At 42.0% G+C, this 22,509-nt stretch overlaps 1 protein-coding gene across 1 annotated transcript in view; it reads left to right on the forward strand.

The window, feature by feature from the left end:
• SPOCK3 (SPARC (osteonectin), cwcv and kazal like domains proteoglycan 3) overlaps positions 1 to 22,509 on the forward strand; it is a 419,107-nt gene that overhangs the window by 307,879 nt on the left and 88,719 nt on the right. The window contains exon 6 of the mRNA XM_075611960.1: positions 6,385 to 6,499. Within this exon, the coding sequence (XP_075468075.1) occupies positions 6,385 to 6,499 (115 nt within the window). The remainder of the gene's footprint in view (positions 1 to 6,384; positions 6,500 to 22,509) is intronic.

The following is a 22,509-nucleotide window of genomic DNA, read 5'->3' on the forward strand; positions in this document are numbered from 1 at the left end:
TGCGGTGAATTTTCTGGGACGTCTTCTGGGAAGATTGACAATTGTCTTGAATGTTTTCCACTTTTGAATAATCTTTCTCACTGTAGAATGATGGACTTTAAATTGTTTGGAAATGGCCTTATAACCGTGTCGAAGGCCTGAAGTGCTTCAGGAGACCAGTAGGAGGTATTTTCCCCTTTCTTAGTAAGAACAGTTATAGGAGCCACGGTAGAGGAACAATTACAAATAAACTTACGATAATAATTAGCGAAGCACAGGAATCGCTTTGAGAGATGTCAGCTGTGGCCAATCCAAAACTGCTTTGAGTTTATCGGGATCCATTATCAGATATGATATAACCTAGAAAAGAGGTGGATGTTTGATGAAACATGCATTTCTCCATCTTGGCGTAGAGACGATTCTCGGGAGGCGAGACAGGACCAGCTTGGTGTGTTGGATGTGTTCAGTAAGAGATTTAGAAAAAATAAGGCTATCATCCAGATACACAATGACAAAACTGTTGAGAACATCCCGAAAAATCTCGTTCACAAATTCTTGGAAAACAGCAGGAGCATTACAAAGTTCGAAAGGCATAACCAGATATTCGTAATGACCATCTCTGGTATTAAACACCGTCTTCCACTCATACCCTTGACGTATACGTATAAGGTTATAGGCCCCACGGAGGTCAAGTTTGGAAAAGATAGTAGAACCTTGCAGATGGCCGAAGAGCTCTGAGATAAAAGGTAGGGGATAACGGTTCTTAAGGGTGATTTTATTTAACCCTCTGTAATCTATGCATGGGCGGAGTGAACCGTCCTTCTTTTTAACGAAAAAGAAACCAGCCCCTGCTGGGGAAGGGGAATTCCTAATGAATCCTTTTTTTAAATTCTCTTGAATATATTCCAATATCGCCTTAGTCTTGGGCATAGAGAGCAGATAAGACTTTGATTTGGGAAGAACAGCTCCGGGCAAAAAGTCAATGGGACAATCAAAGGGACGATGAGGAGGAAGGACTTCAAAACGGACATTATCAAATACATATAAGAATTCTGAGTAAATCTCAGGAAGAATGGGCCTGTCTGGTTTAGGAGTATCTACCCCGCAGATATGTTGAACAGGAGCAATACAGGAACCGGTACATACTGTAGGGGACCCCTCTGGATGGGTTTCTTGTCCATCCAATATAATTGAGGGTTGTGTTGTTGGAGCCATGGGAGGCCCAAAATTACCTGCACCAAAGGTGAGTGAATTACATACAGACTTGTGCTCTCCTTGTGACCATCTGGCATAGAAAGAGAAAGAGCGAGAGTCTCTAAGGAGATAAAGGCTGGCTGAAGAGGACGTCCGTCAATGGCTTCCAACCCGACAGCCACATGTTTTTTCACCAGGGGTATTTTATTTCTCATGGTGAAATCTTGGTCCACAAAGTTTCTACCAGACCCGGAGTCAATGAAGGCGGAGGTGTGAGCAAGAAAATCAGGACCCTCAAGATTAAACGGAAGCAGGATCCAAGTCGGTAGAGTTTCCTTACTGTAAGGGGCAGTAAGAATAGTACCCAATGAGATACCCTCATACCTCATTGGGTGTTGGCGTTTCCCGACTTTGTGGGACAGCGAAGTACGAGATGCCCAGGTAGCCTGCAGTAGAAACAGAGTCCTCCATTCCTCCAGAGTTGTTTCTCAGAAGAAGTGAGCTGGTGACTTCCTAGCTGCATAGGTTCTAGAATGACGTCAAGAGGTGGAGAAATGTTCGGAGAGGCACTGCAGGTGGGAACATGGGTTAAACAGGACCGTGAACGATGACATTCAGCCCTCCTTTCCTAGAGGCGCTGATCAACTCTGATACATACGGAAATAAGTTCTTCCAAGTCGGTAGGACGTTCCTGAGTGGCCAACTCATTCTTGAGTGGTTCGGAGAGACCCTGCCAGAAGGCTGCTGATAAAGCTTCATCCTTCGACCCTGTTTCTGCAGCAATGGTCCTGAACTCAAGGGCGTACTGTACCTTGCGACAGATTTATTGTCCTGTGAAATATGAAACAGAGCAGAGGCTGCAGTGACCTTTCAGCCTGGATTGTCAAAGACCTGTTTAAACTCTTGTTTAAAACATGCAAAGTTCTGTGTAAGCTCCGGCTTTAGTTCCCAGATTGGGGAAGCCCATGCCAAGGCGTCTCCGGTAAGCAGCGCAATAATGTATGCCACCTTTGATCTATCAGAAGAGAAACGTTAAGGGATTAACTCAAATTGTATATCGCATGATTGGAGAACCCTCTACAGTCATTGGGGTCACCCGCATAACAATTGGGCGTAGGAAGTCGGGATTCCAGGGGCAAAGATACCTGTGAGGTAGGAGCGGAGAAAGTTGCTGGTCTGATAATTCTGGACTGGGACTGACATGCAGACAAAGTGGAAATGTTTTGCGTCAGGGAATCAATTTGATTCTCAAAATATTGAAAGTGCTCGGCAATAGAGGCTAAGGCCTGGCCCACCTCATGGGGGTCCACGTTTGTTGGGCTGAGCATACTGTAACGCTTGCGCGCACCACGAACAAGGCAGGACCCCAGTACTGAGGTGGGAAAGTACAAGACTGTGCACCCACAGCAGCGGGAGCACGCCTGGAGGGTGGATAGTCAGCGTAGCCGGGTCTGGGTTGGAGAGAGTGGGTTAGTGTGAGTACTTGCCGGAGTCCAGGGGCGGAGTCAGGGGGGTGGTTAGTGCCCGTTGTGCCGTGGTCTAGGCTTGGAGCCAGGAGAGTGGTAGATTGTCCAAAAGCAAAGGTCTGCGATGGAGAGGTGCGGGTTGTCAGATACAAGCACCTTTATCCAGAGGTGGTCCAACAGTCAAGCTAGTTCGGTACAGTACACAGGAAAGCAACAGAGAACACAGCAAGGCACAAGCAAAGCAAGGCAAGACAAAACAAATGCAGGAACACAAGGTCTCAAGAGTTATGCTCAGAAAAGCAGGAAGGGAAGTGGAAGTCCTTTATAGCAAGCAGGATCCAATGAGGCCTCACGGAGACGGAGATCAGGATAGGCTGCAGGAGACAAGGGGGACTTAGGACAGTTGCCACGCAGATGGGGGGTTGTGCACAACGTCACGTGTGCGCGCCACGCGCAAGAGAAGCGTGGCACATCCGGGAGGCGGAGCCAGGCTCCGTGGCACGGCTATAAAAGCTGCGCGTTCGCGCGTGCTCTGTAAACAGACCGGGGTTGCGCGCACGATCAGCAACCAGCGCAGAGGTCTGCGAAGAAGCAGGTAAGGAGGGAACACGCCGTATAGGACGTGTTTCCCGATTCCTTACAGTAGCATCAATGAATCTCTATATTCCATTCTTTACTATCCAGACAGGAATATTTGAAAACAGCATTGAGTCATAATAATTCTCTATAACAAAAAAAAAATCTCTAACAGCTGTGGGTATACAGTATACCAGCGGTGCGCAAAGTGGGGGGCGCGACCCCCAGGGGGGGCGGGAGATTGTGCTGGGGGGGCGCGGGCAGTTGCAGAGGCCCCGCGCTCTTCCCCCAGGCATTTAAATTAAATGCCGGGGGATCGCGTGAGGACTCTGCAACTGTTTACTTACCGGGATTCAGCAGTCTGTGTTGCGTCGTCACACGCCCACGCAGCGTCATCTGATGCGGATAAAGGTAGGCAGGGGGGCGCGAGAGCCGGGGGCAGAGAGACAGGGGGGCGCAGCACAAAAAGTTTGCGCTCCCCTGCAGTATACAATAGTTTGTTGCATTAGAATAGTTGTCTTTAGTAGACAGAGGGGCCAATACCTCTAGGCTGCGAGAAGTGCATGTCTGTGTGGCAAGAGCCCTTTTCCCTTGGATAAGCAAATTATCATATTCTAAAAGCCCTTCTCATACAATATGTCCAAACCATGTGAGAAATACTTTTGTTTCAAAATTATTTTATTCCGGCACTGCAAATCCGAGCAATATGGGCAAATTGACTCAAACTTGCAAATGTATCAAACTGGAATTCTAGTAGCTCCGTTAACTAAAAAATACTAAAACGGTCAAAATAACTGGCAAATTATTTTCTTGCCATTTCAAGGCTCGCAAAATAGCCTCAATAGATTCCAGATTTTATTATTCCAAGCCACAAAGGATGATTATGCTCTGATGAGTATGAATTCCCTTAGTTAATATGCTTAATTAACTAATAAATTAACTATTGAATTGCAATTTTAAACCTTCTACACTGCTGTCTAACATATGATTTACATTGCTGCAAATATATTTTCCCCTACTGTATATCAATATAATAACACTCAAAAATATTAACATTCATATGAACTACCTGCGCCGGATTAGATGCCTGATTGTCTCATTAAATGACAGGTGGGCTGATTAAAAGGCAGATTGCTTAATTAGCTGCCTATTGAAACATCATAGCAAACTAGTAAACACGCACTTCCTCATTGCCAAGATGGATGTACTTTTCCAGCATGGGTGTATTCTGCGAGCCGTGCAAGACACACAAAGACAAAATGAACTCTATGTACCAAGGATATATGCAGACGTGTGCAGTAGGCAAAACGTCTGCTGGAGACTCTAGCTCTGAGTCTCCAGATTCGTGCTGTTCACTGTCCCTGCCTGATATCTCCTCCCTGATCCCTCTAACTGCCCCTCTTCTGCAAAGCCCCTTCTGGGCTCCCCTGCCTCTGGTTTTGCCTGAGCCCCTGTAGCCCTCCTCAGCTTTTCCCCACCTCCTCTTCTACCCTCACTCACACATCCACTTCTCTCTCCACTCATATCAACACCACTCCTAACTCCACCCACCCACAACTCCTCTCTCCACTACAAAATACAGTACATCCCGCATGAATTGGCAGTTTAAACATGCAGAATGTCAAATGTTAATAGATATGATGTAATAGATGTAATTTATCTGATAGAATAAGGACAAATGCCAATTTTTAATCTGCGATTTATTGCCTTGTCAGACAATGCGGTTTGACAAGGACAACATTGCAGCTACTACAATATGCCCCAGAATGGCACATAAAAACTTTATGTCAAATAGGATGTTGCACATTGTAAACATCCCCCTCCGTCATCATTGGGGGGAGAGAGCATATACTGCTGGATCCAGAACTCCCCCTCCCTGAGCAAGCTTCCGAGCACCACCACCCTCCCTGAGTGACCCGCCGAACACCCCCCCCCCTCTGAACCCCGCCCACGTGCCCGTACCTCCACCGGGGGGCTGTCTCTGACAGAAGGCATCAGCAGCAGGACACACACAGCCGTGTCCGCAGCTCTGCCGGGGGACAGACAGACCCCCCCAGTGTCTCCGTACCGCTGCACCTCCGCGGGGGGGGGGGGAAGAGAGAGGGGGCTGGTCTGGCAGAAGGCACCTGCAGCAGGACACATATAGCCATGTCCGCAGCTGCGCCGGGGGGAGACTCAGACAAACACCCCTTCCCATGTCCGCAGCTCCACCAGGGTGGGGTGGGGGGGGGTGAAGTCAGGAGAGAAGGGGGCAGGACATGGAGAATAACACACACACACCACACAGACACACCACACAGAGAGCGAGACACACACACTGACACAGACACACACTGACTGACACACTCACAGAGACTGACCTCTGACACACACACACACACACACACACACTGACTGACACACACACACACACACACACACACTGACTGACACACACACACACTGACTGACACACACACACTGACTGACACACACACACACACACTGACTGACACACACACACACTGACTGACACACACACACACAGAGATTGACCTATGCACACTCTGACTGACACACACACTCACTCTGACACACACACACACATAGCTAGAACGCATTCTAAGCCAAACTTCTTTGTGTTTTGGCAATGAAATTGTGTTTTGATTTTTAATTAAAAACATCACCATTACAAATACAATTTCTATGACAAAACAGTGACAAAAGACAGAGAAGTTTCACTTCAAAATGTGCGTGATCGGCACACACAATTTTTTTGACAACTGTTTCTGTACTATGAGTATAATTCTAAACAAAAGTAGTAAGAAATAGATATACTGAATTTTTATTGTAAACATTACTTAATTCAGTTGTTTTAAATATTGATAATGGTTTTAGGATCAACATAGAAATTAATGTAATTAAAACGTTTTAATTGAGCTTCTAGGACCACCTTCTTATTTTAGAAGTCTTAAAAACTGAATTACAAAACCATCTAACTGTATTTTGAAAGATGCACCATACCTGTATATGCATTAATGGTTGCAAAGTTGCAGGACTTCTCTAGATTATAACATTTATATTCATACTTTTCATTGAAATTCATGATAGCAATAATGAGATGATATGCCTAATGGAAAAAAATGTTTTGCAGAATGTATAAAGTGTTTGTGTCATTCTTTCACTACAGTGTAAACTAGAATACCAAGCATGCATCTCTGGTAAGCAGGTCTCAGTGAAGTGTGAAGGACGTTGCCCCTGTTCTTCAAACAAATTGAGAACTGGAAGCAAAAATAATAAAAGAGGTAAGAAAAAGCAAATATTACACTAACTAGATTTGAACAATATGTATTTCGTCTAGCAATAAATGAAATGCAGTAATGTCAATATTGTATTCCAGATGTCTGCCTGATCATTAATGTACCAATCCTTTTAGTCAGTCCCATATTTTTTTTTATAAAGTGCTTTGCTCTTTTATTTCCAGTCATATAGGTATTTTATTCTTTACCATCTGAGCATAATTAACATAAAACTGACAATTGCAGGGGAAGTATGTGAGTTGTGCTGGAGGTAAAGTAGATGCATATGTAACAGTGTTTCCCCCACCCAATCACAGATAGGGGCCATTACAGGGTGTATGGTTCATATACCTGCTGGCAACAGGAGGGCTGAGTCGTCAGAAAAAGGCTTCTGGGGTTCATACCCCACATATCTCTTTAGCAGTACAGCGCCTCCATCTGCCGTAGGCTCCAGGAATGAAGGTGATCTCCCACAGTAGAAATTATTATCTCTCCCCCCCAGTCAGGTCACGCACCAGGCAAGAGATATATTGCGAAAAGGAACGGTTAATTACAATACTCTGCAGTAACAGGAACAAGGCAGGATCTGCCCTATACAGTCTCTCAGGATTCACCAAATGATGGTCCCTGGACAGCCACTACAGGCCAAGGGCACCCTCAGCCATCCTAACTCTTCCCCACCTCCCTAGCGGAGGTGGAATTAAGGTACACACTCCCAAGGGGAAGACGAATAGAGTGGGCCCAATATGCAGCATCTCCAATGTGTTACCTGCCTTCCTCAAGTGGGGGAAGGAACTCCTATCTTTAGGGCGGTCCTGCCTTTAAGTACAGTCAAAGGTGGGCACCCTGTTGTCTCAGCTACAACAGGATGTACCACCCCCTGCTGTCACTCAAGTGCAGTACCAAAGAGAAGGGGAAAAACCCCATAGCAGCTACTGGCAACCTTATTGTACCAGGGGTTACTGCTAGCCCAAGGGCAGAATAGTAGCCATCAGGTGACCTGGCTACACATATTTACTAGAATTCTTGATTATGAAATCATTATTAGAACATACAGTGCATTTTAGGAGGTTACTATATGCAGGTTTAAGGGGTAGATTCACTATGTAGTGTTAAAAACATTAAAATAACACTGTTAAACAAAACAGGGATAGCTAATAGTATCAGTGAGCCAACACCATATTCTCATAGCATTCAGAAATACCTCATTAAACAATTAATTATTTCAGGAGAAAGGTTTTCAAAGTTCATATGTATGTTAATAACATATATCTAAACCTGCTGTAACTGATAAATGAGAACCATATGTATTAAAAAACCATAAACATTGTTATTTCCCCCTCTGCTTAACAAGTTATTATTGCAATATTATATCTATTAATACACCAGTAGAAACGTTTCTCGTAGATGTGATATTGAGGACAGAACTTTTGAAATCTCACAGATATCTTTATCAATTTACAAAGTTTGACATACCGTAAGAGGAAAAACACAGGTTTTAAAAGCTCTGTACCACTAATTCATCTATAATAATAATATGTTCTTGTATAGCGCTGCTAGGTTTACATAGCGCTTTACAGAGACATTTTTGCAGTCACAGGTCCCTGCCCCGTGGAGCTTACAATCTATTTATTGGTGCCTGAGGCACAAGGAGATAAAGTGACTTGCCCAAGGTCACAAGGAGCCGACACCGGGAATTTAACCAGATTCCCCTGCTTCTGTGCCAGTTAGTGTCTTTACTCACTGAGCCACTCCTTCTCCATATCTATGAAAGATTATTGTCCAATCACAGCTTTCAACAAAACCCAGACCAACATGGCTACTAGAACTTTGACACTTTTTTGGGGTACAAAGTGTAATGACAGCTAAAATAAGTCTGTGTTATATAACATATCATTATTTCTTTGCATTACCCAGAGCACTGCTTAATGAATGTTATTTAGGTCATAAATATTAGTTTAGCATTCCTATTTACATATGGAGAGCAAAAATAACACAACTTTTTTTTTCTTTTATAAATATTCAATTTGCTTTGATGAATAGTATGCTAATTAACAGTGTTACTATAAATGGTTAATATCATGTTACAATTCCAAATGTCACTTGGTGAATCTACAGTGGCTGCTGCCTTTGTGACAATGTATGTATCTAGGTTAGATAACTAGTATAAAGTGAATGGTTAAAACTTCTCACCACTGAAGATTTCAAGAGTGCCTTCACTTGGCTGTTCTTTTTACCAAAGTATTTGCAATACCAAAAGGGTGGGAATCTAGCATTGAAAATGATAAAAGATTGGAAGCAGTTGTGAATTGCACTTGGTAAAATAGACATTGAAGCAGCTAATGATAATCAATACTTCCTTCCATATAATATTCTTCAATGTGTACACCTGTCCACTTTCACCCATATTCAATATGCTGTGAAACATCTTCCCCATGCTAGAGAAGAGCTTGGCTCCAATTGTACAGTACAAGATTAAGATAATTTCTAGCATTGCGAAGACAGCTTCACAGCATATGGAATAGAAATGTTGGTCAACATTCACTATAGGTATATATAGCTACGTTAAATGTCATTATTAAAAAAAAAATAGGATTGTAGTAATATTGTTTTTAATTATTGCTGTGTTTGCAAAAAAAAAATTATTCATAAATAGACTGCTTTATGCATCTTATTTTCATACATGAAAAATGTGCGATCTCTGCAGTAAATTATGCTTGCGATACAAGTAGGCTTTAACTCATTGCAATAAGCATTAATCCGGACTAGCAATGCAATTATGGGGGATTGGGGTAGGAGATATCAAACTTTTCTACCATAGGGTTATGGAATAGGATTTCTTAGAAAACCCTACTGCCGAAAATGATTCAACCCCTTTAATGACTACTAATAACTTGCATAGACATTACTTCAGGCACCAAAGGGGTTAACATACAGTACATTCAAAATAAGCACCCAACTAATAAAACACAAAGGTGCAGATTCCCAGAGCTCTGTTAAGGTCTTTAATATGACTTTACTAACAATTATTGTGCGCTACTCCTAACCCGAATCCACTAATTATCCCGGGATTAACGGAAAGTTAACTTCGAGTTAACCAGTAAAATATTGTATCGTGAAATTTAGATGGATGTTACACTTACTTATATGCAAATGAGATGCTAATGAGCCATTTGCCTAAAATTGCAGATCCACAAATCTCTTTAGCAAAGGGAAATAACGTTAAGATAAATAGGTCACACGAAAAATAGCCGATGTGCACAGGCAGACCATGAGTATCCTAACACTTGTTCTAGGAATACCCTGCAATGGCCAATTGAGGCCTAAAGTGGTACCCAAATTATTTGTATGAGTACGGCCCTTAACACTTTCCTTCTAAAAAGTTACAAGTGTCATACAAAGATATACTGTATAATATGGATATTATGTAAAATCCGAAACGTGATGCATCTGATAATGTGTCATGAAGTTAATGTTATTAACTGTAGAATGGTTTTTAGTGATTAAGTAAACATAGGATATGATTGTCAGACCTATATATTATTTACTGCATTAAGTATGGGAGTACAATAATATTTCAACATTTAACACCAACAATAATTACCAAGAGACAAAAATAGTGAACAAAACTTTTATTCACACACATCTACATCACAGTGTGAGACCAAGAAATGTGAAGAAAAAAAATAAAATAAAGGTAATTTCTGACCCAAAAGAGATTTTTTTTTTAAATAATGATACTCTTCCTCTTCTTGCCAGAGGGACAGACTCACTTGCCCCCCTTGTGTGTGACCTGCTTTTCCTTAAGGTTGCTGTGGCCACTGGGTCAGGAGGTCGATTAGGGGATTCTACAGAGGATGAGGAGGAGGTGGAGTGGCCAAAATTAATGACCCCCTGATCTTGACAGCGAGTCTGTGGATGCTACTGGTGTGGTTAATATTGAGGGTGATCACAAGCTCTCCATGCCTTGCTGCACTACCCATGTCAGCTCATTTACCACTCCAGTCAGTGGGGCAATGCTATTGTGATAGGTGGGCTATATTGATTCATTAGATGTATCAACACCCAGAAGTAGTGTTTGGAGGTACAGGAAATGGTCGTCAGATTTGCCGAAATGCTGACCTCTGCATCCTCACGAGGTCCTGCTGACATCCCTGAGTGGCTGCATCAGAGTGGTCATCTGTGGCCACAGCTCTCAGTGCTGGAGTAGGATTTCTGGGTGCAGAAAGAACAGGTGCAGGAGCAAGTAGAGAGGGTACAGTAGTAGGAGCAGCTGACACAATTAGAGCAGCAGAAACAGCTGGAGTAGCTGGAACAGCAGAAAACGCTGGAGTAGGTGGAACGGCTGGAGCAGCGGGTATAGCTGGAGCAGGCACAGCTGGAATAGCTGCAGCTGGAGCAGGTAGATCATATTCCTCTGGAGGAACCATAGCAATGTGATAGCATCCTCTGTTTGCTCTTCCTCCATGCTCACCTCCAAGGCCTGTTCTGTCTCTGCAGATACTGTCTGCATAATGGTTCTTCAGAAAAGGTACATAATATTATCAAATACACTAATACAAAATTTGGGTACATATAACCACATTTTATGTATGTACATATATCTTTATTTTTATAGCGCAATTAATGTACATAGCGCTTCACAGCAGTAATACACATGACATAATAATTAAAATAACACATAATGGGAAGAAGTGCTTCAGGCACCAAAGTAACATTAGGAAAAGGAGTCCATGTCCGAAGAGCTTACAATCAAATTGGTAAGTAGGAACAACATATAGAGACAGTAGGAAGCTGTTCTGGTAAGTGTGTCTGCAAGTGGCCAAGGTTACTTTATGAAGTGTATAGAATCAGCCATACAGCTACCCATATACTTTGTTAAGGAGGTGGGTTTTAAGATCAGTTTTAAAGGTGGATAGAGAGGGTGCTAGTTGGATATTGAGGAGAAGGGCATTCCAGAGGTGTGGGGCAGTGAATGAGAAAGGTTTAAGGCAGAAAAGTAGCTTAGATACAAAAGGAGAGAAGACATCCTTGAGCAGAACGCAAGAGTCAGGATCATGTGTAGCGAGAAATTAGGGATGAGATCTATGGAGGGGCAGTAGAGTGAAAAGCTTTAAAAGTGAGCAGGACAATTAAGTGTGTGATATGGGATTTTGCAGGAAGCAGGAAAGGGATTTCAGCAGGGGAGATGATGAGAAAGATTTAGGACAGAGTAAATTGATTCTGGCAGCAATGTTTAGGATAGATTGTAGGGGAGTCAGGTGAGAGGCAGGAGGGCTGTCAAGCAAGAGATTACGTAGTTGAGACAGGAGAGAATGGGGGCCTGCATCAGAATTGTAGCAGTAGAGCAACAGAGGAAAGGGTGTATCTTTACAATATTGCGGAGAAAAAAACAACAGATTTTAGCTACATTTTGAATGTGAGAGGAGAATGTATGGAGGGCTCAAATGTGACCCCAAAGCAGCATGTTTGTTATACTGGGTGTATGATAGTGCTTACAACAGTAATGTAAAAGGGGAAGGTAGGGTCTGGTGTGTGAAACAATATGAGCAGTTCAGTTGTTGACATGTTAAGGTTGAGTCGGCAGAGGGCCATCCAGGATGATTTAGCGGGGAGAAACTTTGGTCTGTACAACAGGTGTAAGGTCTTGAAAAGTAAATTTGTGTGTCATCAGCAAAGAGGTGATATTTGAGTGTGTAAAGAGAAAAGAGAAGAGGTCCTAGGACAGACCCCTGGGGTACTCCCACAGAGAGATTGATAGGGGAGGAGGAGGTGTTGGCAAATGAGACATTGAAAGTACGATTGGAAAGGTAAGAGGAAATCCAGGATAGAGCTCTGTTCTGGATATCAAAATATGGAAAATGTGAAAGAGAAGAGGATTGTCCACAGTATCAAAGGCTGCAGAGAGGTCAAGCAGTATGAGCAGATTGTAGTGACATTTATCTTTGGGATCATGGAAGTCATTAGTTATTTTGGTGAGGGCTGTTTCAGTGGAGTGAGCAGTGTGGATGCCAGATTGTAGAGGATCTAGGAGAGAATAGGAGGTGAGAAAAGGGAGCAAGCGAGAGAATACAATGCGTTCAAGGAGATTAAAGGCAAAAGGCATGAGGAGACAGGATGATAGATAGAGACAGGTAGGGTCAATATTGCTGTTTTTGAGTAATGATATAACTGTTTCATGTTTGAAGGAGGAGGGAAAGTACCAGAGTAGAGGGAGGAGTTAAAAATATGTGTGAGTGTAGGGATTAGTGAAAGAGCAAGAGGTTTAAGGAGATGGGAGGGAATGGGGTCAAGAGGGCAAAAGGTAGAAGGAGAAGAGGAGATCAGTAGCGATAAATCCTCCTCTGTGACAGTGGAAAAAGAGTTGAGGAAGGCAGGAGGAGAGTTAGGAAGAGGTGTACGATGGGAGGAGGATACTGAGGGTGTCTTGACACATGGATTCCACCTTTTTCTTATACAGTCAGCAAAGTCCTGATGTGAAATGGAGGAAGAAAAACATGTAGCAGATAGTGGTCTGAGTAGAGAGTCAAAGACAGAGAAGAGTCAGTGTGGGTTAGATTTGTGCGTGTTGATTAGTGAAGAAAAATAGGGTTGTTTAGCCTGGGAGTGGGCAGAGTTGAAACAGGATAAGATACATTTGTATTGAAGTAAGTCTGTGAGAGTATAAGATTTCATCCAGAGGCGGTCAGAGGAATGAGTGCTGGAATGCAACATGCGTGTGTGGCATTTTAGCCAGGGCCTGAGGTTAGAAGGGCAAGAACAGCAGAGAGAAAGAGGGGCATGTTGATCAAGAAAAGAGGATAAGGCAGAGTTGTAGTTCCTGACCAGGCTGTCAGAGTCTGGAGCAGAACAGAGAGGAGAGGGAGGAGCGCAAAGTGGAATCAAAATCTGGTAGGTTAATAGAGTGCAGGCCTCTGCAGAAACAATGGGTAGATGGAGGTGTAGAAGGGAAGAAGTGAGAGAGAAAAAGAGGTGAGATGATGGTCAGAGGAAAGAGAAAATGGAAAAATAAGAGAGAGGAAAGTTTTTTGCGAAAAAAACGCTGCAACATTTCTGTGATATTTCTGCAGCCAGACTAATGGCCCATCGGATTAACACAGCAGAGGGCCCTGTTATTTGAATGGGACTGCAGTGAACCCTGCTGTTTTAATCCGATGGGCCGTTAGTCTGGCTGCAGAAATATCACAGAAATGTTGCACCGTTTCTGTGACATAGCCACAGATATTCCTAGGCTGCAGGAGAGAAAAGGAGGACCCATCTGTAGTGGCCATCCTTGTGAGTGCTGGCTGCAGTCCATTGGTGACGGACCAAAAGAAGAGGCAGGATAAAGATAGTTGGAAGCCCAAGGGAGGGAGGGGTCATCAATATAGCAGTTGAAGTCCCTAAGGAGAAGAACAGGAGAATCGGTGGGGAGAAAGAAGGAGAGCCAGGATTCAATGGGGCCATGCTATAAGCGTCGATAAGCCACTTAACGAGCACATCGGCCTAAATGCCTACTGCTATTCAGTAAGCTTTGCTAAGTGGGTGATAAAGGCATGAATTGCCAAAAATTTCAGCCATCATAAAAAAATCCCTGGGTGAGCGGCGATATGCCACTTATCGGCAGGTTCTGAAACTCGTGCAATTCTAGTAGCTGCGATTAGGTTATGGAGGCCTATCGAGGCTAATCATGGCTCTAGAATGATGTTTCCCAAAATCCTCACGCCAAGAAAAGTTGGCGTGAGTCTGGTGAGGAGCTGCTGAGAGACGGCGATACAGGACTGCCTGTTTTTCCTGCATCAGATTGATGCCAGGGGTCTCTGGAGCTGATATCCATTAATATCAGCATCCAAGACCCCAGCATGAATCCCATGCAATAAAAATGCATTTACTGTACAGTCAACTTCATTAACTTAGTGGCTAACCGCTAGAGCAATGAAGGGGTTAATCCCTCCCGCTATCCACCAAGGGCCAAATATCCCCTTCACCCACCCCCACTACCCACAGCAAACACTAATACCCACCTCCTCTACCCCCACATAATTGATACCAGAGGCTGCGGGTGTCCTCAGATGCTCCCCGTGGGTGTCTGTGGGCCCTCAGTTGGTCCCCACAGGTGTCTAGGAGTCCTAAGGTGGTCCGCACAGGTGTCTGGGGGCCCTTGGGTGGTCCCTGTGGGTGTTCTCAGGTTGTCCCTGTGGGTGTCTATGGGCCCTTGGGTGGTCCCCACGTCTATCAACACTTCTCCCCATTTGAGTCCTTTTTTCTTTGCCAGGGCTAGTATCGCTTCTTTAGATTTAAAATAATGAAGCATCACCACTACGTCTCTTGCTCTGTCTCCGGATTGTGGTTTCGGTCTAAGTGCTCTATGAGCTCTATCAAGGGTCAGTGCTGCTAGGGGCATCTCTGGTTATAGGGTCTGTAGCCACTCATTCATTGATCTTTCTAGGTCAGTGACCGCCTCCGGTATATTTTTGAACCTGAGGTTATTTCTTCTTGGCAAGACAAACACACAAAAGATTCCCTCATGAATGCACTCAGATAGACCTAGTAGAAGTGATGTAGTCTGTTATAATCAATTTATTCAATGATAAAATAATAGTTGTACAGAGGGGTGTGGTAAAGAAGTCCAGGGCCACCCCCTAATTACATACCAAAAGAACTTCCACATTTGAATAAATGGGGAAGAGAACTGGTATAATGGCTACAGTCTGTATGGGTAAATTCCTGCAGAAATAGTACTAGCATGAAGTAAGGCAGTACTATTATCTAAAAAAACGGCAGTCTATAATATTGTAAGGCTGCCGATACTAAATCTGGAGGAAAAAAATACCAAATAACAGAAAATAGAATACCAACAAGCTGGCAAAAGTAAACTGCCAGACTAATCTGGTGTGATAGTGTAGGTAAATAATCAGCGTGTAGTCACAATACAAAACACAATAAAATCAATCTGTATAATCAGCATAATACAATGAGAGGTAAAAATAGTAGAAGTATAAGATCCTAAATAGGGCTAGCACAAAATGTGCATCCGTATAGCCCAGAGGCACGATTCACTGACCGTATTTTTTTCTGCAGGAATTTACCTATACAGACTGTAGCCATTATACCGTGTGATTTTGTGTAGTGTTTCTCACAGTTCTCTTCCCCATTTATTCAAATGTGGAAGTTCTTTTGGTATGTAATTAGGGGGTGGCCCTGGACTTCTTTACCACACCCCTCTGTACAACTATTATTTTATCATTTAATAAATTGATTATAACAGACTACATCACTTCTACCAGGCCTATCTGAGTGCATTCATGAGGGAATCTTTTGTGTGTTTGTCTTACTATCCCCTTGTCCCTTTTTGCACCAGAGATGACCTCTGATTATTTTCACATTACTCTATTGTACTGCAGCTGATGCGGGAGCTTTCCCCCCTCTTCCCCTTTTCCTCTTGTTCGTATTTCTTCTTGCCCTATTTTCTTGATCCTCCTGTTTTTCCTACAGGTCAGCCATTTTGGATCTTAGGGCCAGTTTCTCTGTGTCTATAGTCGTCTGATTATTAATGACTTCATCGACTTTATTTTCAGTGTGTGTGGTCTCCGATGGAACTGACCTCCGATCTGATATCTTTCAGTGCACTTTGCAGTTCGTGGTGGAGTAAGGTCTTTAAGTTTGTGTATAGGTTCTCAATGTCTTTTTTAGTTGATAATTTTGCGCATATCTCATGTTCAGATTCTGCATCTGACTGTGTGGGAGATGTCGCCATACTTTTTGACCGGCCCGATTTGTTTCTCTCCCTTATCTTAAAGAAATCCTGCTGAGTCGGCTTTTTCGGAGCCATCTTGAAGAATTCTAGATCTAACTCCTCCGATCTATGCGTTGCCTGTTTTTCTTATATTGTTAAATGCTTTTGTAGATCCGCCACCTCATAGACCCCGCTTCAGGCGGTCATTGTGGACTGCGCCACGTGCGCATATCTGAGGAACATATTTGTTTTAATTACTCCTGTTTTGGTAGTTCTTAGGGGGGCACAAGGCTGGGACCCCTCCAACTATAGCAGAGCAAATGGGTACTGTTTATTGGCCTTTGTTTATTTATCTGTCAGGGTCTGTAGCATTAGGTAGCCAGGATGAATTGTGTATAGGCTCTGATTATGATTGCTCTTTAATCTTTGAAGCCCAGATTATGAGGGGTATTTGCACCAGAAAATGATTTTCAGCACTATGGCAGTATGATTCATGCAGCAGCTCAAGGTGAGGTGGCAGCCCCTTCTCTCCTCCCACTTGTGGCTGTGGTGATCTGTCCCTCTGGCCTGCCTCCCTAGATGTTGGGGATCCCCTCACCTGCTCCGGCAGCTGAATTTTGGATTTTGTGCTGTTTTCTTCTGATACTGATCTGGAGGGAGCAGAATGTAGGACTTTTAGTGAATTATTCTGCACATTTCTGATATATATATATGATATTCTAGCCAAGCGCTTTTTGGAAAGAGTCGAGATAATTTAATGATCAACGCAGGTTGGCATTAGTATGTACAGTACCAAATTAATCCAAGCCTCCATGGATTTCCAAAAGTTTATTTTATAACTATACATTAGTGTTTTTGCTCAAATGTTTTTTTTACTCTTATCTTCTTTGACTGACCAAATAAGAGAGAGTGAATTAACATTCTAAATATTGGTTCTATTTTTCAGATCAACATTACAAAGTACAGCTTTGCAATGTATGTTGTGACACAATACATCTTTCTGCCAGTTAGGATTTTTTTCTATGCTTGAATATTATTAGTGCTTAGTTGCCAATTGAAAATCATACCAAACAAGTATGTTTCATTGTTTTGTGTGATATTTATTTTACATTGAACATACAGTACTGTGTAAATATTCAATTTAAATTTAGAACGCGTTGCAAGCCGTTAAGGTTGCTTGCAATAATACCAAATAAATAACTTAATCTGATTAATCTTTCTGTTGTGAAAGCTTCCTGATTGAGTTCATCTAATATCTGTACCCTCATTATCATGAACCATCAAACAAACATGAGATTCACATACAGTAGCAGAGAGATGCAGCTTTAAAGACTACTAGATCTTTGCTCAAACCTCTGTATTCATTATACTATTGTACTGTGTGACTTTTCTTTAAATTATTTTATTGGATACATCATTATTTGTGGTCACTATTTATTGGAACAGAAAAAGGGATTAGCTACCATAAAAATACATAGCTCCGAAGTCTGCCAGATCATCACTTCATCACTAACTCATGTTTTTTTTTTTTTTTTTTTACACCTCTCTGTTTTGAAAATTGAATGCTGTCCAGCTCATTTTGTTGCTTTACCAAAGGATGTTTTTTCTTAACAACTGTATTGCTACAAATGTAGCAACCCCAAGGCAACCAAATAGTGGTAGCATTTCACTGTTCCTGTTGTTTCTGAATTGCGTTTTAAAATATACTGGATTCCGAGTGCAGAACTATGTCAAGTAATTCCTCCAGTTTACCCACACCATTCAGATGATATTGCCCTGCTCTTTCTTCTATATCTACTTATTGACATTTACTTTTCCAACCCCTACTGTAGTTTACACTATTCACTTCTCCATATTCATTATTATAATCTTCCTTATTTGTCAGTCTGGGCCCTTTTCATTTGTTGCCAGGTGTTATATAATAAGGAGCCTTATAAATACAGTGCAGTGGCACATTGGCTATTCAATAAATCAGTAGAATACGTGTAACCAATGAGAATGTGGGAAACTACTGTAACATATCCAGCATTCCCCCAGCCATTTTGTTTTTCAGGTGACTAGTTAAATAAGGGAGAGAACAACAATGGGATTTGGTGCATCAGTGTCCTTATTCAGGATAAAGCAGGGCTCAGAGAGAAGAGGAGGGCAAGTAACAAATATATTTGGAAGGATATGGCATATTCTTTCTTGTATTCATGTTATGTGCCTACCATGGCAAATTGAGTTGTTCTGTGTACTTTGATGATATAATTTACCAAACTTCATATATTAAAAAAAGAAAGGGGAAAAAAAATGGAAAATATATTTTTATGAAATTGTGGGAATATATATTGCATAATAACAATTTGCCAATGCCATTGTAGGTATAGGGTTGTGCTGTCTGCCTAAGACATCTGCATTTCACAAACTTATATGACATGCAGTATAATCAACAAACATGGTAAAAGTATAAAATAATCCATTACTATTGCAGTATTCCTGCTGGGTTTTTTTTACATTAAAGTGTTTACTGTAACAGTGTACTTGATTATGCCTTGAAAATTGCTCAATGAAATATAAAAAAAAAAAATTAAACTGAAATAACTATAATGATATTTTGTCAGGGCCTTGACACTCTCGCTGATAGTCATCTCTTAGGTCAAGTTGAACATGATATAACACGTTTTGTATCTTTACCTGGAAAGAATAATTTTTATTTTATGTGCAAAAAGATTGAGTGGAGATGATCAATGAAATGTTACAAATTATATTTCACACCAATATGTTGTAATTTTAATATAAATAATTCACAGGAATCTTAATTACATTTTTAGTTTTATTTTCCAACTTTCTCTGGCGGCAGGGTTATTATATTTCATAATATTTTCTCATCTTGAATTTTCTTAAGGCTTTGGTTATTAACAGGAATATATAAGAATAACTACAAAAATATCAATATTCCATCTTGTTACAATTTATTTTTTATTACTAGCATTGCCCACCCACACAATTCCCCCGGGCCCTGTAACTCAGGAAGCAACGGGATCCCAGTTCATCTCCGGAGACCCCCTACTTCAAGAATATGTAAGTCAGATAAAATAAAAGCCTGTTGGAGATGTGCATAGGGAGGGAACGCGTCTGTCTGCTCTCACTGCGCAGCTCTTCCAGACTGAGTCTGGAGTCCCATTCAGAAGCAGAGACCCCCGCTGTTAATCCTGTTTGGAAATTCCATCCTGCTCTGCATTTGGTAATGATCAGTCCACACTTGGTCCGCGGTTCACCGGCTCAAGTATGAGGAAGGGCGACAACAAAATTTGAATGCATCTGTATGACTACCACAACCTAGTTAAATAAAACGATATAATAGAAAATACTCTGATAGACATACAATGTTATTGCATTAACATTATGTTACTCCATACTGTTGAAACCTCCCTACTGAGGTTAGTATCTCAGGAAGCAGGGCTTAAATTATTGGGTTTTAGCTCCAGAGTCAATCTGCTTCAATCCTGTGTAAAAAAAAAAAAAGTTTGGATTGTGCCCTTAATGTGACAAGAAACCTATTTTTGTTTTGAAGCAGGTTTTTTTTTGTTATACTTTAGTGACTTTAAGTTATGTAAATAGTACATGTCAAAAATATATGGAATAAAGTACCAGCTATAACTGTATAAAAGAAAGCCATATTATAGACTTGAAACTGATGATGTTATTTTCAAAACATGTACATTTATTTTTGCCTTTACCCTTTCTTAAGCAGATGTGAGGTACATTTCCTAAAGATTTAAAGATTTTGGTAAGAATATTTCCATAAATCCCCATCATACATATTACACAGGATATTGATTGAAAAGGGAATTTGAGTCTGTAATGTGGATATTTATATTTTATGTGCAAGCAGAAAAGTGCATTTTACTTTAAATATTTGCTACATTTAAAAGATTAATTTACCATGGAAAAATGTGTTATAGGCTAAAATGTATAACTGTAAAAAAAGTTAAAATCTAGTATAGATGTAGCAGACTTTATTGCTGGGGTGATGCTGTGCGACATACACAATGCACTAGCGGGAGATTCGGACATCGTCTTGAATCAGTCACACACGAAAATGGGGCAGGGTTGATGCACAATTTCAACTGCTGGAGGACATGTGTGGGTACCCTCATTTCCAGTACATCTGTATAGTACAATGTTTTTATACAATTACAGCATACTCCATAAGAATTCTGACATATAATTCACAAGTGTCAGTCTTTGTGTCCGTAACACTCTCTATGCCCTACATCCTTTAGCACCTGGGCATCTTATACATCGATTTGAAAGCTCTTCATAAGTACATTTTAGGAAAACCACTTTTTCCTTCTATCCCACTCGCAAAAGCTGTTTTTTTTACTACAACCGTTTATATATATATATATATATATATATATATATATATATTAAGCTTCAAGAATACTTCATAGAAGTACCCCCCTTTCCCTATGACTAAGGGAACTACGTATGCTGAATACCTGCTTGCTCACAAGAGGCCTAAACCTCCGCCGCTGGGAGCCTGGGGTGAACTCTTTTCTCCTCTCGGTACAGCACCTCCACCTATGAAGGATCCCAGCATGGGCGGTATAACCCTTCACAGGAACCAACACAGTAATAATAATACACACCGGCATATAACTGGTTTTACTGGAACACACAACAACAGTACAATAACAACAACAACAAAACATATCACAATTGTCCCCCACAATACGGAGTGTGCCCTGAGCACTTACGACCCAGTGTCCACGGAACAGTGCCCACCCCAAAGTACACGAAGGTAGCGCTACCCTCCCTGAGATGTGGTGGTGCACGGTGGGTACCTTCCTGGCTACGACCAGGGTAATATGGGGATCCGAGGTTAGCAGAGCTACAGCCGTGGTCCCACGATGCGGGGTCTGCAAAATCTTCTCTCACCTCACAGGTGTGATCCACCTTGTGGGAAAGCTCCAGCAGGAGTGTCTCCCGTAAAGTCTATGTGGGCCCTAGGCCTGGTCCCAGAATGCATGGTACCGCGTGGCCATCCAGTCACCGGCAAAATACTACCACAGTACTAAGGGGAGCGTCCCTATCTGGGGACTTCCCTACAATACTGTACTGTTGAGTGACTCTGGGCCTAACTGGGGTCAGGGGCTACTGGAACCCTGGGCACTACCTGATTCCTCGCTGTCTCCTCTACGACTGGCGCGTGGCTGTCTTCGTGCCAACCTTTCTCCAACCTCTCCTCCTGGTGCTCGAACCCTATTGGCTGAGACTCTACATGTGGTGTGCCCTCCCCCTGAGGACTGTGGGACATGTGTATGTGGAGCCGTAGACAAGATGGCCACCGCAACCTCTCTGCGCCTGGACTTCACTGCGTATGTACGAGCCCTAAAATGGCAGCCCCCACACTTCGGGTACGCCAAGGAGCTCTGGTGCTCTGATCGACTCTGCAGCCTCCCTCCCCGCACTGGAGGGTAGAGGGGGGAGCTTGAGTTTTCAAAGTTTGGACCCCATATTACAGGTATACAACCCTCCCACCCCCCACGCCCCCCCCCCGACAAAAAAATCTCATAATGGAAAAAATAATTATTATTTCCTGTCTCCAATTAATGGCAGATTACTTCCTGGATCAACAGCCTTTCATATTTACTTATTTGATATATTACCTTTCCTTTTTAAAAAATATGTCCAAACTTTTTGAAGATGTCTATTATATCTGCCATTACAGTCTCCATAGGTAATGAATTCCACATTTTAACTGCACTTACAATAAATAACCCTTTTTTTTTGTTGCTGGGGAAATCTCCTTCCTGCCAACCTTAAGGTATGACTGTGTTGTTTGTACTGCCCTTGGGATGAATAGTTCTTTTGAAAGATCCTGGTATTGACTCAGGAAAAAATCACACATTTATATATGTGTTGTCTGTCTACACATGCCTTATTATATATTTTTTATCTTCTGGATGTGAGTGCTGCCTCTTTTTGCCTGACGCAAGGATGGTAATATGTTTCATTATTTATATAATAGCATGTCCTTGTATAGCGCTGCTAGTTTTACGTAGACTTTTGCTGGCACAGGTCCCTGCCCCATTGGCGCTTACAATCTATGTTTTTGGTGCCTGAGGCACAGGGAGATAAAGTGACTCTTAGATCCCTGTTTTCTAATGTGAACAAATCTAACTTGGCTAGCCTCTCCACATAACTTATATTTTCCTTCCCTTTTATTCATTTGGTGACTAATCTGTGCACTTTTTATAGTTCCATAAAGTCTTTTTTATTAATTGGTGCCCAAAATTGTACTCTATATTAA

The sequence above is a fragment of the Ascaphus truei genome, chromosome 1 (genome assembly GCF_040206685.1).
Source record: "Ascaphus truei isolate aAscTru1 chromosome 1, aAscTru1.hap1, whole genome shotgun sequence".
Taxonomy (NCBI): domain Eukaryota; kingdom Metazoa; phylum Chordata; class Amphibia; order Anura; family Ascaphidae; genus Ascaphus; species Ascaphus truei.